This window comes from Perissodus microlepis, chromosome 4, assembly GCF_051167445.1.
Source record: "Perissodus microlepis isolate ML-2025 ecotype Zambia chromosome 4, ASM5116744v1, whole genome shotgun sequence".
Lineage (NCBI taxonomy): Eukaryota > Metazoa > Chordata > Actinopteri > Cichliformes > Cichlidae > Perissodus > Perissodus microlepis.
In genome coordinates this window covers 21,745,399-21,762,880 of record NC_140464.1, presented here as the reverse complement: position 1 = coordinate 21,762,880, position 17,482 = coordinate 21,745,399, and the positions used below count along the sequence as shown (strand labels likewise).

The 17,482-nt window shown below is 40.3% G+C and overlaps 1 protein-coding gene across 2 annotated transcripts; it reads left to right on the top strand.

Moving 5' to 3' along the window:
* Positions 1 to 7,507: 7,507 nt before the first annotated feature.
* Positions 7,508 to 14,723, top strand: LOC146388888 (dynein axonemal intermediate chain 2-like). Of its 2 annotated transcripts, none has more exons than XR_014800092.1 (6): positions 7,508 to 8,773; positions 8,885 to 9,068; positions 10,188 to 13,512; positions 13,808 to 13,958; positions 14,123 to 14,255; positions 14,606 to 14,723. XR_014800092.1 is itself a non-coding variant. In XM_084926456.1 (6 exons), the coding sequence occupies exons 2-4, from the start codon at positions 8,886 to 8,888 to the stop codon at positions 13,339 to 13,341; spliced, it is 354 nt and encodes a 117-aa protein (XP_084782582.1). In that variant the 5' UTR covers positions 7,515 to 8,773; position 8,885; the 3' UTR covers positions 13,342 to 13,958; positions 14,123 to 14,255; positions 14,606 to 14,723. The 2 variants fall into 2 exon arrangements, 1 of the variants encoding a protein (XP_084782582.1); XM_084926456.1 differs by having other exon boundaries at positions 7,515 to 8,773; positions 10,188 to 10,354; positions 13,338 to 13,958.
* The last annotated feature ends 2,759 nt before the right edge of the window (positions 14,724 to 17,482 follow it).

Here is a 17,482-nt window from a genome sequence, read left to right as displayed (position 1 = left end):
ATGACTAACTTTTTTCTTTTAATTTCCTAAGCTTGGGTGGAGCATTTTTACTTTGACACATGAGATGTGTCAAAAAAGGGGGAATTTGAGGTTTAATTTGAAATGGGTTTTAGGATTATGTTATAACTTTTGGGGTTTTTGATCATTTAGATATGGTAAAACTGAAGCAGAAATTGTTATTTTTATGTTAAGGTTAAAGGATTAAAGTGAACTGAATCCTGTTTAGAAGATACAATGCCGGTGTTTTTAAAGCTGTATACAAATCTTAGAGGGAAATTGTGGGACACTTTGACAAAAAGATATGCTTTGGGGAAAACTAGTGAAGGTTGTAGGAGTAGAAAATGTTTGATTTCTTTTTGATTTCTAGAAGAAGTGGTTATAATGTTATTACATAGATTTATTTTTAGGATAGAGGGGAGAGCTTATACGTAGAAATGATTTTATATACATTGCATTTTGATGCTTATTAAGGAGTTGTGGCTCAGTCTATTAAAATGAAGGTCAAAAGCTTTGCCTGGACATTCGCGCCAAACAATCTATTGTGCTAAGTGACTGGAGCATAGAAGGCCGCACATGCTTACAAACACATAGAATCCATAAACCTGTCAGGCCAGAGGCCTGAAATTCATTTAGCTTGTAATTGAACTTGAGCTGGCCCTGTAACAAGTGACAGAAAAGAGGAACTGAATAGGAGTTTCTTGCTTTAAAGAAGGACCAAAGGAAGGAAAGTATATATTTTGGTTAAGTCTGATAAACTAGAATTAGAAGGTATTGTTACATTAAAAGGAGCAAAATGAAATAAAAAGGCTATACCAAAAACAGGTTATAACATAGGAAATGTGAGTGTTAAAATGAAGTTAGTGTTAACACACAGGAGTTGTTTTTAGGCAGCGTTTAGCTATGATAAAATGTATGCATGAGTAATTGCTTATATGCTTAAACTTAATTGATTAAAATGGTTGTTCTCTCTTGGATCTTTTAGTAGAATAGGCGCTTATAATGATTTTCTTGTGAAAGGTGACTTTAGATCAGAGTTAAGGCACTTGCAGCAGCGACAGTTTTGTGTACAGGATGTTGATGATCAGATAAGGCGAGCAATAGGAAACATATGCAGGGACGTGAAAGCAGCGCTTTAAGAGTTTTAAAATGATGAGTAACGTTGAAGAATATATATATAAATACAAGTCAATAAGTCAAGAACATAATTAGGATCATGCTTTTGATTAAAGAGTCCCAAACATGACAAGTTAGGGAGGCGCAGGAAAAGCTGTTTTGTTTCCTTTGCAGAAGATCTCGGCCACCACAGGGGGGTGAGGATCCTGGAGGCCCGAGGCATGATGGACCACAAGAGAGGGACGCAGAAAAAACCTAATCTTACGCATGGAGTGTTCTCGAGTGGGAGCTGGCATTTTATTATTGGACCACCTAGATGACATGAGGTTGTTGTCTGATTTGCTGAGCCAGAGGATGGATGTCAGAGAAATGAAACAAGTAAAGTGCAGTGACCCTCTTTTTAGGAAAAGAGGGTCAAAAGAGGGAGTGTGGAGATCAGGGAAATTATTTTGCTGCTATTGTTAATAATCATCATCATTACCATTGCATTAATAATATAATCTACAGCATTGATATTGCATTCAGATGTTTAAACATATTGGCACCCAATTAGCCTTTATTACAGGTGCAGTTATAACCACTTTAAACTGTTGAGTTGAATCTATAATCTTAAATGCTTTTGGATGCTTGTTATAATCTTAAGTGTGTATGTGCTGATTCTGTTGATTCTGAGTACACTCTGTGCAAAGTCAGAGTGACAGGAAACTGCAGGTTTGCTTTTATGTCTGTGAAGGTTCTCAGTCATCCAGGTCATCGTAGTCAAAGGAGCTTGCAAAGAAAAGCGTCTGGACTTCTTTAAGTTACTTGAAGACGTTTCACCTCTCATCCGAGAAGCTTCTTCAGTTCTAAGGTCAAATGGTGGAGAGTCCCAGATATAAACCTAGTGGGAGTATCCCCCCACAGAGGGACAAAAGGACCCCCTGATGATCCTCTAATCGCCTGAGCCAAGGTGTGAAACTGGGTGTGGGTCCCAATCAGCCAGAGTTTCGGGTGTGTTCATTGTGAAACCTGGCCCCACCTTATCATGCGAATTCCTGAGGTCAGATGGCCCAGGATGTGAGTGGGCGTTAAGGCGTCTGGGAAGGGATCTCAAAACTGGATTATAGATGGCAGAGAGTTGGTGTCGTAAACCCCCGCCTCTGTTCAAAGATGGTCGCTCACAGTGGACATAGATGGCTTCTTTCACTCCTCTTTCAAACCATCTGTCCTCTCTGTCCAAAATGTGAACATTGGCATCCTCGAAAGAGTGTCCTTTATCCTTAAGATGCAGATGGACTGCTGAGTCTTGTCCTGTGGAGGTGGCTCTTCTGTGTTGTGCCATGCGCTTGTGAAGTGGCTGTTTGGTCTCTCCAATGTAGAGGTCTGGGCATTCCTCGCTGCACTGTACAGCATACACCACATTGTTAAGTCTGTGTTTTGGCGTTTTGTCTTTCGGGTTTCCGGTTAGGTTATTACATGTAAGGATGAGCCTCTGTTCTGGTGAAAGGTCAGAAGTGCAACGGGTGAGATGAGAGAGCATTTAAGGACGAGACACACATACAGTTAGTGGGTTCATTTATAGGTGAGAGGTTAATCATGTTTGCTTGCAACTGCGGGCGTGCAGAAGTGCTATCTCACTGCAGAACATGGACTGTGGTTTTGGAGAAGCGGCAGTCAAAAGGTTGACAGGAAACATCTGCCATGAAGCTAGAGACAATGTTCTTTTAAACTGTGTTAAAAGTCATTGTGGTCTGGGAACCTATGTATGAAATGTATCTGTGACGTTGAAGGGGCGTCATTAAATTCAAGCCCTGATGGTATAAAATATCTGCTTATGCTTTGATTAGTCGGAGATCAGCGCTGTCTGCGTACGGCGCTGGTCCCCCCACACGTGTGTTCATTAAAATCAATTGTTTGACCAAGCTCTTCTGGACCATGGTTGTTTTTACTCTCCTTCCTCAATATTTGAACTCTTAACAGTTGTCAAGTATAAAAGTTTTGCACTCTGTCATGGTCTCGGTGTCTGCCCGGCCGGCTCCGCAAGGCTACATATGTTTATTGTGTTGCTGCTTTCTTCCACTCGTCATTCTGCCTGGGCGGAGCTCAGGCCCACGCACCTGTCTGCAATTACGCTGCAACGTGTCCTGTCTGTATGGAGACTGAGAGCTGCCAGATTAATAGAACATGTATGTTCCATGTGAGACACAGGTATCTTTACAAAAACAGCAATGTACAAGCTGCTTATGTTCGACACTTTTAATAATTTTAGCTAGTTTTGATTAGTGTTTAGATGAAGTAGTTTATCTGTGCAATAAATTAATAAATTAGAAATGTGCAGTTTACACGAAATAAACACACACACACGTAGGATGACCATATTTTGATTTCCAAAAAAGAGGACACTCGGCCCAGTCATGATAAACTTTAATAATACTGTTTTCTTGAAGAAAAAAAGATAATTTTAAACATTTAAACGATGCCTTCTCGGTGCCGTTAGTGAATGGTGAAACAAAAAAATGTCATATAGGCTTTTACAAGTCAACAAGGGCAAAAAAAAATTAATAATAACTTAAAGCCAGTGGAATTAAATAATGGTACAGAAATAAGGCCTAGTCTGAATAAGAAAAATGACCAGTACCGGGACGGTACGAGGGAAATTTCTTTTGCAGCTCTGTCCCGTCTGTGAGCGCGGAACAACAACTCACAAAGCAGCAGCTCAGGGATGACGTCACACATATGGGTAGGAAAACCCGGACATCTATCATCTATCTCGAAAAGAGGACGCTATATCAAAAAAGCTGAATTGAATGCAGTACGTGCAGAGAGCTGTGCTACAGAGCAGAGGTTTAGTGAGATATCCTGAGGGTTGACCTGGATTTACAGGTTTGCAGAGGGGGTTCACATCAACACGGTTATGTGCCCCACACCTAATCTGTGTTTTAGCAGGTTATGGTCAGGATAAGTAATGATGTGTACAAAACTGCCACCTACTGGCCAGTCATTTGTATGGAAAAAAGTATCACCAATTATTATTGTGTCCCTTTCAGTTGCGTGCATATAACAGGTTACATGAAGACATTTCTTGTTTTATTGGTGTCAATAGAACAAACAATTTCTGTCTCTTTAATCTGTGTCACTAGTTGAAATTCCAATGATGACCAGGAGATGGAGACATTACAAAAGGAACACTGTTTGCTAAGTGTCAGCTCATATGTTTCCTTTTATTGCAGAATAAGAACAACAAATTGTTACCCTTGTACTCGTTAGTGTGAGCTCCCCCGTTGATGTAGTGCAAGTCAGTCTGTTCATCAGTGGCGTGTTTTGTGTGTCTCTTCACAGTGGAGAAGTACAAAAACTGTCAGCCCCTGGCAGCTTCCAGTAACTGCGATAAAGCCGTGGACCCTCTGGTTAACCTCAAGAGTAAGTAAAACTCTGACTTGAGCTTCGTTCTGGCATTCTTTCTTCTTTCCCTCTTTAAATCTTCACAGGATAAGAGTTAAAACCACAATGTGTTTCTTTTTTCCAGGTTTCTCCAGATTTCAAAGCAGGAGTTACAGCTTTGTCAAATATCCTCAAGATACAGCGTCATGACGACTACCTGGTTATGCTTAAGGTGAGAGCGCTCTAAAGGGCGCTTTACTACTGTAGCAAAGCTCAGCTTGGCACAGAGAAAGAAAAAGTTGGTCAATAATCGGTATAGTTGGTGAAGTTTGTGTTTGCTTCACAATAAAAGCCCTTAAAATGCCTTTCATGTGAGCTGGCAACACGAGTAAAGCCCTAATTTGTTCTTTGAATGCAGATTAATGGTCAGATTGATAACAGAGACAAAAGTTGGTATTCTGATCCAAGAGAGACTTTCTCCAGAAGCCACCGCTAAAGCAACAATAGAGAGGTAAACTGAAAACATCCATCCATCTTCTTCCACTTATCCAGGACCAGGTTGCAGGGGAAGCAGCTTAAGCAGAGAAGCCCGGACCTCCTGCTCCTCAGCCACCTCCACAAAGGTGTTTTCAGGCCAGCCGAGAGATATAATCTCTTCAGCGTGTCCTTAAATACACTGGGAAATAACGAGGGGAATGAGACACAGAAGGGGAGCACAGGTAGGAGAAATCAGACATAACGAGAGCCAAGGGAAGCGAAACACAATATATTCACGTAGGACACAGACCTTTAAAGTAAAACAGGAAATGTAACACAGAGACGCAGACTGGACTAGGAGATACAGCTGACAGGAGAGACAGAGCAACAAAGAAACACAGAGATCAACATAAAGGAGGCACAGAGGGCAGCTACTAAATACTCAGAAAACTAAACAGAATACAAGAAACCCAAGACACTAGACTCTATAGAATAAACTGGGGCAACAAAGAGAACTTAGAACATACATCATAGTACAAAAACACTGAGATACAAGAAACTCAACACTGGGTCAGGAGACCCAGGATCCTGACACTTCAAAGTGAATAATACTAAGCAATTACCCTTCATGACACCATTTAAACAATTAGAATTCCAACTGTGCGTCTAAGAGGGCACTGCCAAATGTGGGTGTGCTTTGGTGAACATCAAAACACATCTTTACCGCGTCGTCCTACGCTGAAAGCTTTGTTAATCAAACGTGACATTTTTCTTGTGATCGGTTCAGTGGAAAATTTCATATTTCCTTCTGTGATCCATCCATCCATTTAGAGTTAAACTGTTCTAGTGAGCCTGTTGCATTTGTCAGAAATCAGCAGTTGTCATGAGGCATCTAACTGGTGAATAATTTGAGGCATACTGCTAGAATGTATGTACATCTGCCCCAGATAATCCCAAAGAAAATTCAAAGATTAGACAAAGATACTGGCAGAGTCAATACCAAATATGCTAGGCCACTCTAAAACTTCCATTTCATGAACTCTGACCTTAAATGAGGCAAGTGGAACCTGAAATGTTGTTGTGGGGGTTTTTGTCACCTCCTGAATGAATCTTCAATGAAGTCTTGGAGAAACAGATTAGGCCTTCGCTCTATACTAAACGGTGGTGTTCACTGCTAACTTACTTGAGTACACCAGTTTGTATCCTTCTGTCAAGGGCAAAGACCAAATGTGTGCGTGAGTTTACTTTGAGTATATCACCCTGGGCAAGATGAAAGGTTCTTGCAGAGATGTTGATTCCTTTCCCAGCTCCCACAAAGGTTTGAAGACTGGTAATACATTTGACATCTCTTAAATACTTGCAATGATCAATAGCCATTATTTTTCTCAATAAAAACTCATGTCATGCATATTCTGAAGCGTTAAGATCTATGACCTTGATGCTGTAGATGCACTTGTGGTTGTTCATTGTTCATTGGGTAGTTTGGCGAGAGCTGTATCCCTTCATTATTTATGACTGAAGAACGACACTCTGCTGAAGACAGAGGATAGAAAGGAGACAATTAAAAAATGCACAATATTGAGACATTAGTTTAATTCTTAAGAGGCTTATAAGGATGTGGAGTGGTCATGTGAACCGGTTTTTGTTGTGCCACAAATTGACCTGCATGTAAAGCTTTAGTGATAAACAAAAGCTGTGTTCTGCAGCTTACTAAAGAGGCTTGTGGCTTTTTAAAGTCGCTGGTCCTACCAGATAAAAGTTTTTGCCCATTTTCTGTGCAGCTAGGGGGAACGCAGGCTGTCCTCAGAGTAATAATCAGTGAAATTCCTTTGTTCTTAATATAAATGAAAAATGAGTCTCATGAGTCTCATTAGGGTTGTTTTTTATGTTTCTGTGTTCAACCGATGTAATAAAATATAACTGTAAAGCTTCTACAGCTTTTAAAACCTTAGTTGTTCCACTTTTTTTTACATGAGCAGTGTTACAAAAACTACAATACAAAAAATACAAAAACTATTTACATTTTAACTTTTAACTATTTAAATTTTCAGCTTTCTGTCACGGGTTGCCGGGGCAAGCCGTGTGAGAATTATTTACGACCCAAAATGCGGCAGCTGTGGTGCAAGTGAGTTTTTTAAACCAAAAGAGGATACAACAGCAATGGTGAGGGTGAACATGAAACTAAGAAAACCTAAACTGGGAAAAACTAACAGAAACTAACCAGAAACAGATATGCAGGGAGGTACGGGGAAATTCACTTCAAAGATCTGGCTCTAAGATTTGTTTCGTTCGCGACCGACACATCACTAGTGCAGATAGTGGCAATGATCTCTCCCTTGCAGGGCCCTTTCTAAGAAATTTGACATCATAATCTTACAAGTTTCATTGTAGGTTCAAAGTTATTTTCCCCAGTAAAAAAGTTACAGTCAGTCAAAAAACTTATTTTTTTTATGCAGGAGTGGCACATGCTCAGCAGAACAGAGCTAGAGATATAACAAGTAGACAATTGTAAAAGGGAATTTTTTAATCAACGTGAGACCTAGCCAGGTTTTTGTATCTGTATTAAGTGGTGTCTTAAACTTTTTTGATTAATTTCTTTTCTAAAAAAAGAATTCAATTTTTTTTTTATCACATAATAAACTTTAGTGTCATTTGTAAAGCTGACTTTAGGTGGCACTACTACCACTATTACCACAAAGTAAACCAATGATTCGATACAGTATTTGAGATTTGAGCTTTCTCAGCAGATACATGGAATAGACTACAAAACAGTTCATTTGATGCCAGTCCCACTCTCTCTCTGTATGTCACTCACTCGCTGATACTAACTGTCAACTCATTACTTCCCATTGCTGCGCCAACCGCCCTCATTCCACTTAGCTGACTACTGTGGTGAGTAAAAAACTCTCAGTGCTGTACTGTTTTATTTTTATGACCATAAAAATACAAGTTTGACATTTAAACTCACATGACAAGTCTTCTTAAAGTTAAACTGATTTCAAAGACAAAAGAGAGGGAAAAAAGAATAACCTTGCTTTTACCTTAGTAGTTTTATGAAAGATTACATTGTGTCCTTGGGCAAGACACTTCACCTACTGCCTACTGGTGATGGCCAGAGGGGCCGATGGCGCGATATGGCAGCCTCGCTTCTGTCACTCTGCCCCAGGGCAGCTGTGGCTACAACTGTAGCTTGCCTCCACCAGTGAGTGAATGAATAGTGGAATTGTAAAGCGCTTTGAGGATCTCGAAAAGCGTTCTATAAATGCAATCCATTATTATTATTATTATTACCTGCACTTCCGTTCTGGTGTTGTGGCAAAAACAAAATGAAGAAACAAACCTCAACAAAACACTGCTCCACTTTAACCCCTTACTTTGGCAGAAATCATCTCTCATTATCCTATAATATAGGCTGCTGCATAATAAACAAAGATTTTTGGAGGCTAATAGTAATGTGAAATAATAACTCCTCCGAAATGCATTAAAACAAAAGAGGCCTCTTTGAAAATGTAAGGAGCAGAAAGTACAAATATTTGTTTAAAAATGTATGGAGTAAGAGTAAAAAGTAGTGAGAAAAAACTACTCAAGTAAAATACAGATGTCTTTAAATTCTGCTAAGTGTGAAGAAATCGACCCAACACACACAATCTTTGCGTGCTCAGTGTGGCTTTTATTGAATACTCAGCAGCTGATACTGTTGTTTTCGGTACTCAGACGCAGGAAACAGGCACACCTTAGCTGCTGCAACCAATCCGCTCCTCCGGCTCCACCGTTACTAAATACACAGAAGGGGAAGAAAGATCACACACCCCGGCCACATTAAGTAAGTTACTATAAGTAAGTACAGTAACAAAATATTTGTATTTCGTCACTTCCCACCTCTGTACTTAAGAGAATCAAGTACAGAGCAGGCTCTTCTGTGTTTTCATGGCAGCATGGAAAACACTTATGCTTACTCCAAGCACCGCTGCGAGTTTGGCCGTCAGTGTCAGTTTTCGGATTCGCCTGCTGAGCTGCTGGTGGACATCCACCCGGACCCAAGCCTGGCCCTCAACTTCAGCCAGAAGAGCCACCGGGACCTGGCCACGCAGACAGGTGTGGAGATGTCAGAGCACGAGGTGAGCCTCACTCCCAAGAGATCATGGGATAATTATCAACTAAATTATCAAAATCAAATAATAAAATAATTATTACAGAAAACGTTAAAAACAAAATTGTATGAATCTGAAGGGTCTTGATGCATGCAGACTGAAATGACTTATGTCAGTCTGAAATTACCTGCCACTTAAGTAACTTATTACTTAAACTTCATTCCAAAAAGTTTGAATAGAGATACAAGACTAGAATATGTGACCGTGATCTGCCAGAACTTCCCAGTCCCAGTTTCTTATGTGGGCCCTTGGGAGAATTAATTGCCTGCCCCATCATAGACTGTGAGCCTGAGGAGCCATGCTGATTGTTTTCTCTAATTTTTACTGCAGCGTTTCTTTGTAGTTTGTAGAAATGGAGATGTTTTATTTTTCTGAAGACATCTCAGGCTATTGCTGAGTTTTAGAAATTATTTATGAGTTGTGGACACTGTCAGATCAGCCGCTTTTACACAGAGAAATGTGAATACTCTAGAGTTATGGGCAGGGATAGCTCAGTAGGTACAGTGGTGGCCCTATGATTGGAAGGTTGGGGGTTCGAATCCACTGAACGGCTCCCCCGAGGTACCCCTGAGCAAGGTGCTGTCTCTACGCACTGCTCTTTGGGTGCCCAGTGGCTTCCCACTCCTTCTCTGAGTGAATGGGTTAAATGCAGAGAGGGATTTTCCCTCGGGGATCAATACAGTATTCATTATTATTATCTTATTAGTATTGGGCTAGGATAAATCAAGCTAGAAGCAGTCCATGAACTAAAATGAGTGTGACGCTCCTGCAGTAACTGATCACCTACACACAGCTTGAACTGGATTGCCAAAAGGGTTGAAATTACATACATAGTAAAGAGACTGGTTCTTATATACAGAACATGTCTCATTCACCCATTCATAAAAGCAACTTTTCTGTGTTTTTTTATCACACTCTGATGAATGCATCAGAAAGCAATTCAGGGTTCAGTATCTTGCCCAAGGGATGCAGCCAAGGACTGAACCACCAACCTTCTGATTAGTGACCTGCTCTACCTCCTGATTAACAGTGCACTGTGTGAATTGCCTGTCTGTGTGAATCTCAGGTGCTACTTGTTGTTTTCAGGTGAACACAAAACTTCACGAGACAAGAAGCTGTGGAGTAAACCAAGTGGAGGGGGGGTGGGGTGGCCCAAGGACATCGACCCTGCTGACAAGAAACAAACAAGCCTTTTCAGGAATAAGGTGGAAAAGGACGAGAGCTGCATCAACAGTGTTCTGCAGCTGTGCAGAGTAAGATCCAAATGAATCCACAGCAGTCCACCTAGTCTTACTATGATGCATGCTGTCTGGTTGGAGTTTTGGGTTGATGCATGTTGGCGGGATGGTTGCTGGCTTTATGGATGGTTGGGTTAATGCAGGTTTGTTGGTTGGATTGATATTGAATGGATACATGTTGTTTATGGATGTTGTGTAGCCCAGGGTTACAAACAGATAAAAGTAGAAACCTTTTGTTAGAATTATTACACAAGTTGTTAATGTATTTAAGTTAAAACATTCAAAGCTAAAAGAGCAACACTGGTTACGCTGGTGAGGCTGCTTAGCTCTACACTTGCTGTAGCTGTGCCTCTGACGTAAGAGGAACATTGTTGCTGTTGAAGCAGAGAAGCAGGTGAAAGCGTAATGTGTCTTTTGTTAGCTAGTAGATCTGGAGACCTGAAGCTCTTTCCTTATAAATACACAGTGTTTGCACTAACAGTTGCAGCTGCTTAAATGTTAAAGCTGTTCACTTGGTAAACAAATGTCAAAGATTACAGTTCTATGTGATTAGCTAACTGCTGCTGTCTAAACTCACACTCCTTTGTGTTGGTGTTTTGGTTTGGAAGTTGAGTTGTTGTTGTGAGTTGAAAGAAAATGAACATGCATGCCTATTTGCACTGAGTTGTTTTAAAGTAGTGTTTTTGTTTACCACTGGTGTTATTAATTGGTATAATGAATAGAATATAGCGAGTTTGCTGCCTTAAAGGAGCACAAGTGGCAGTGAGTGATCTGGTTTTCGACTCTTCTCTGTCTGCTGAATGGAGACCCAGAGAAGAATGGACTTTTTGTACTAGCTGGCTGGAAAAGTATCACAGCTGTTACTGACTGATTTTAATACCCTGTAAAATGCAAGGACTTGAGCAAGGATGCTGAATCAGAGGTGTTGAGTTTGATTCTCTTCATGGCACAGGGAAAGTCTCTTCCCTTTTGCATGACACACTGTGGCATTTGAGGGAACCCTGTTGAAGCCAGCCGAGCAACTTCAACACTAAAGGTTCATGTGATAGCTGTATTTGTATATTATTACCAAACTGATGACAAGTTAGTCAATGCACATTTCTTGGTGACACAGATTGTATGAGGCTCAGCGTGAGGCGTGCTGCAACATGTGGCCTCCCATTGGTTTAGCAAGTCTTAGAAAAGTCACCCTTTGAGACCAGGACAGGAATGCCCCAGAGAGAGAGGTCCAAGCATAGTGCTTTTCTTTTAGCAGTTATGGATAATAAGCTGGTGAATGAGGTGTGTATCGTCTTTGTCAGCCGTATGCGGACAAAAGTTGTTTTCCCCAAGGCCTTGTCAGGAAATGAGCCCATAGAGCATCCATTTCAATCAGAGTGGGACAAAAGGGCTCATTTGCCGGTTGGATCACTGTGGCTGCACATAACGGCAATACAGAGCTTCAGGCGCACAGAGCAGCTCCTTGGATAGAACAAGGGAAACGCTCTCCAAACAACAGCATCCTCTCTGGATTGTTGACACCATAAAACTGATGTATGAAGTAGCAGCTGTGCCCGCACCCTCAGATATTGGGAGGGGGGTGCTACCTTCTGTTTTCACTCTTAACCACCCACCTTGCTGAATAGTGTCCAGCATTGCATTTGTGTTTTAAATCAAATTACTTCAAACTTTTTTCAAATATGGACGAAAGAGTAAATACAGTAACATGCTGTCAGAGGTTTATTATTTTTGACAATGTCTGTATCCTGTAATGCTTTGAGTTTCTGACTCATGATTGGCTAATTTAATATTTGCATTACTGTAGCGAGCAGTGGAACAGGCTGTGCCTAATAAAATAGGTGCTGATTGTACAGCGTGACTATACCGAACTATACAGTAGATGGTGCTATGGTCTCAGACTGTATGCATTTTCTTTGTCTGTTTTCTGACACGTATAGTTTCACAGGTATCATTTTGCTTTCTCCATTAAGGTAATTTTGTTTTGTATTTTGTTTCCAAAATAATACTTTACATTTCATTTTTGTGTCTGAACACTTTTTACTCTACATCAGGTCTTCGTTTTTTCAGGAACTCTTTCCCAAGTCAGTAAGTTTTTGAGAAAAACACTAAATATTTTGATGACTCAATGAGTCTTTAAAGGGTGCTGAAAAGTTTCTATTCATTCATCACAGAATTGAATCATTGACTGACTACTCATGTTTTGCCAAATGTGAAAAAGGCTTTGATTGTTGTTGTGTCTTTTGCACAAGTGAATCTGTGCGGTGAGATTGACTTTTCTGCTGTGAGGAGTGTGCCAAAGTGATTGAGAAAAACGTAAAAGTTCAATTCAATTCAATTTTATTTATACAGTGCCAAATCACAACAACAGTCGCCTCAAGGCGCTTTATATTGTAAGGCAGACCCTACAATAATACATACAGAGAAAAACCCAACAATCATATGACCCCCTATAAGCAAGCACTTTGATGACAGTGGGAAGGAAAAATTCCCTTTTAACAGGAAGAAACCTCCGACAGAACCAGGCTCAGAGCATAACGAGACACAGACCTACAAAGTAAAACAGGAAACTCACAGACTGTTTTACAACACAAAACCCGGGGAGACGAACAGAGCACAGAGGAAAGACACAGGTAGGGATGATAAAACACTAAACACCAAAACCAACCCTAAAAACAAATACAAAATCAGAATTAACACAAAACGCTGGCTCAAAATGACCCAGGACCATGACAAATACATCATTAAATAATAATAATAAGAGTTAGACAAGTGCACCTTACAAAGTGGCCGGTCAGTGTAGAATGAAATGTAACAAAATACTGTATTAACTTTCAACAGGAACCTCACTGCCAGGAACGATGCTAACCCAGCCACTAATACTTTTGTCACTTCTCCTGAGGAAAGAAGTTACAGGGACCACACATGGGCTTTCTCTGAATATTTGTGACCTTAAAAAATGTCACTTATACCTGTCGACCCATTGTGTTACTTTATGTAGATAGTCACTGCCCTGGCCCTCGCCGAGACCCTCAGCTTCAACCCTGAAAATGACTACCTGACTGCTCCAATGGGGAGAAGTTCAAGCTGGAGCCCCCCACTAGCGCTCCTCCAGAGACTTTGACCCAGACCAGGACACCTACCAGCACCCCCCTGCTGAGAGCAGCTCAGTCAAGGTGATAACTCTTTTCAGATACAGAACCCAGTCTACGAAGATCTGACAAATCCTGTTTGACTCACTATATTTTGTAAATACATAGAGCCTTTATTTCTCTCCCTTATTTGATAATGTTCAGGTAGATGTAAATCCTTCCACTAAGCGCCTGCAGCTGCTGGAGCCATTCAACAAGTGGAATGGAAAAGACCTAGAGGACATGACAGTCCAAACTATCACAATGAAGTGATCCTTGTAAACCTGGTAGAATATCTCATAAGCTCCATTTTGACTGAAAACTTAACTGTTAACTTCAGGCCCTAGCTGAAATTTCGCGGCCACCTGAACAACATCTCCAACAATCTGCTGATCGGTGCGGTCAACATCGAGAACGCCGCCGTCAACAAGATCAAGAACCAGCTGACGGGAGAGTATGGTGGGGTGTCAGATGTGGCTCGCTACTACAAGGTAAATGTGATGCGAGACCGCGTCAGGTTAAGATTGATTGAATTTGCACACCTTCCTTTTGATGTTTCATCTTTTTCTAACAGACTATTTCTCCATTTTCGGCTCAGGGCTTTAAGAGCAGATGCAGTTAAAAATGTTCCTCAGATATTCCTTTTACGTTACAGGCTAACGGAGCGAGCTGGGTGGTAGTTGGTGACGAGAACTATGGAGAGGGATCCAGCAGAGAGCACGCTGCCCAAGAGCCGCGACACCTGGAAGGATGCGCCATCATCATTAAGAGCTTCGCCAGAATCCACGGTCAGTGTCATGGCATGGGAAAAAAAAGATTTTCTGGCATCTCTTTCTCACATATGCAAATATTTTTATGTTTTAGGATCTGATGGTTATTTATTAAAATATGTACATGTGTACCACATTGTCTGGCCTAGATGCATGATCTTCCTCTCACTCTCAAGGATGATGATTTGTTTTCTTTGTTTCTTTTTTCAAAAGAATTCAATCATGGAAAATCTTTGTATAATACTTTTCTATCAGTCTAATAATTTTACATGTAACTTCATTATTCATTATGGCGTTATTCATTATACACTGCATGTAAGATGCATGTATGACATCCCTGTCTGTATATCATTTATTGTTTGTTTCAGTACACTCAGTCCAAACAGCTGCGTTCCTTCATCCCCAAACCTTGAAGTCAGAAGAGGTGGAGGTTCAATCTCACACGGTTGTTGGGCGATTGTCCCAGTCCCAGTTTTTCTGTTTGCCCTCGCCATCACCTGGACCTGCCGGTTAGTGTGTGATTTCCTAGCGTAGCTGTAATAGGAGATTACTGAGTGTCTTTGAGCCAAATGTTTCTCTAATACACAATCAGATGCTTGTACACTAGCATTTTATAGAGACAAAGAAAGAAGTTTAAGTTTAAGGTTGTTTCACCATGCAGTGTCTCTCCTCTGCAGACCCTCTTGCAAACACTAGAGACCTTAATTAATGCGGTTTCTGTTGAGTGACACTTACGGAAACCAGACTGAAATTTGTCATGTTTTTCTAAAAAAGCAGTAAGTTGATCTGCAACTGCTTTTTCCAGAATTTTTGACAGTAATAGGAGCTTAGAGATAGGCCTATAATGCTTTGTCGAGTAGGTTTTATTCACATTCATCATGTAGGAAAAATAAATGGAGTGTGAAACACTTTTATAGAAAATGTTTTCGTTTTTATTTTTTTTCCTCTCTTCTTTTTTTAATAATGTAAAAAATGAATGTTACAAAGAAAATGAATTGACCCATACAAAAAACCCCAAAACCAAACAAACAAAAAGAAAAAAAAAAGAAAAAGGAAAAAAAAGAAATCAACAATAATATAGTAGTGCGTGTCCTTATAGTTTAATATTAACATTAACATCTGCTAGCCTCAAAAAACCAGGTCTTAACATTAATCAATATTGACATAAATCTTAACCAATATTAACAGTAGTAGCAATATTAATGATTACTTGCTCCCCGATTGAAACATACTAATAATGCTGGAATATCTATAAATAGAGTATTCTTACAAGATAGAACAGCCACTGCCGGGAATAGCAGAAAAATCTGTATGTCAAGCATCGTTTATCCACGGATGAGCTTTTTGGGGCAGCAATGACAGTTTTTAAAGGTGCCAGCAACATCAGCATCAGTGCAGCCCCTGATCACATCAACAGGAAGGGAAACACAGAGTCTGGGTTTTGGGGAGTAGTGGGCTGTTTAGGTAAATACTCAACACGCTCACCATCAGCTGGATTCACTGCTCTCTCAGTTCAGAAGAAGCTCCAGAGGATCAGAGTGAATCTGGACTGGAACAGAGGAAAGCTGTCGTTCTCTGGGCCCAATACTAACACACACATACACACCTTCACACACACTTTCGCTCACAGGATGTTTCCATTTATCCAAACTGGGGATGATGTGAAGGTGTTGCTGTTGAAGGTGTCAGTGGAGCAGATGAGTTGAGGATGATTATATTTCTCATGTTGTTTCCTGTCAGTGAGTTGAAGCTGTTAAACTGCAGCTGTCCTCCTGCTGCCTCTTGGTTCCAAAGCCCTTTGTTTCTTTTTTAGTTCTCATTGTTCCTGCTCTCCACCTTTTCACATTGAAAATCATTTCATTGTTTCTCACTGAATGACTCCCCAAACCAGATTTGAAATTCATCAAGTTTCTAATCATTACAAGTGGTTCATGTTTCTATTTGATGTGTGTAAATGGAGACGATTTAGTTTGCTGGGATATGGACTGACATGTGTTGAATGCGAGGAGCAGATTGTTGTTGTCTTCTTGTCTGTTTATGAAAACAAATATATTGTTGAAACAATGATTCATTTTTAACTCCACATATGAAATGTTTCTGATGTTTGAATTCTGTTTGATTAAAGACTTTCATCATAACACAAATGAGATTTTAGTGTTTTACAGTTTGTCTCGATTGTTTTAACACATTTCTTCAAACTATGCCTCATATTCTCAAAACAGCAAACAGAAATCCACCCAGTCTCACCCAACATCGTGTTCATCCATTCACTTCTGCTTATCCTTTTCAGGGTCGCGGCGGGTGCTGGAGCCTATCCCAGCTGTCATAGGGCGAGGGGTACACCCTGGACAGGTCGCCAGTCTGTTGCAGGGCTGACACATAGAGACAGACAACCATTCGCACTCACGCCTATGGGCAATTTAGATTTTTCTAATTAACCTAAAAAATCTTGCATTAACATTTGCAAATTTGCATTCAATTATTAGCAGCAAATGACTGCTTCTTACCCTTTTAATTCCTATGGAAACAGTAAGAGTATAGATTTTCACATACTGCTTCTGCATTGTGACTCAACTTTTGCTAAATAAACTTAGATGTTGTGCAATATGTGATAATCTGAGGTTGTATTTACTAATTTTACAACCACATCACTGATACTAACTCCTGAGCTGACTGTATGTTAACATGCGCCACAAATAAGGGTCATATTTGCATTTAAAACAATCACCGAGAAGCTTCCACTGAATGCTACTTTCCCCTGCATGACACTGAAATCATTAACACATGCTAACCCTCCATACCCTGTAGGAAACTCACTTCCTTGGAATAACATTTCAACAGGGAAAGAGTTGAGAGCAAATGTCCTTCTCTTGAACCTTCTGTCAGTCAGACAAGTGTAGCTTGGGCTTTTGTTTGCACAGGACAGGATTAACAATGGCGACATAAACGAGCTAAGGAAGCATAGAAACTGCAGAAAGGGCGTATGGCTCCTGTGTCAGTGAATCCAAACTACCTCTATGTTTGAACAAATCCAGTTACACAGCTCAAGAAAATATTACTCTAACGGAAGAAAAAGGCAGTAATTTATTAACAATATGTGTCTCAGTAGTACTAAAAAGCTATTATATCAAAACGTAAAGGGAAAACAGTTTGATGAGCTGTATAGTGAACTGAAACTGAAACAAAACGAAGCCTATCATTAGGAATACTGACTTTGTTGTAACGTCTGTTTGCTTTTTACAGCT

Coding starts and splice junctions, on each gene's coding strand:
- LOC146388888 (XM_084926456.1), top strand. CDS start 8,886: ATGGAAAACACTTATGCTTACTCCAAGCACCGCTGCGAGTTTGGCCGT. Junction 9,069..10,187: donor TGGAGATGTCAGAGCACGAG/GTGAGCCTCACT, acceptor TGTTGTTTTCAG/GTGAACACAAAACTTCACGA.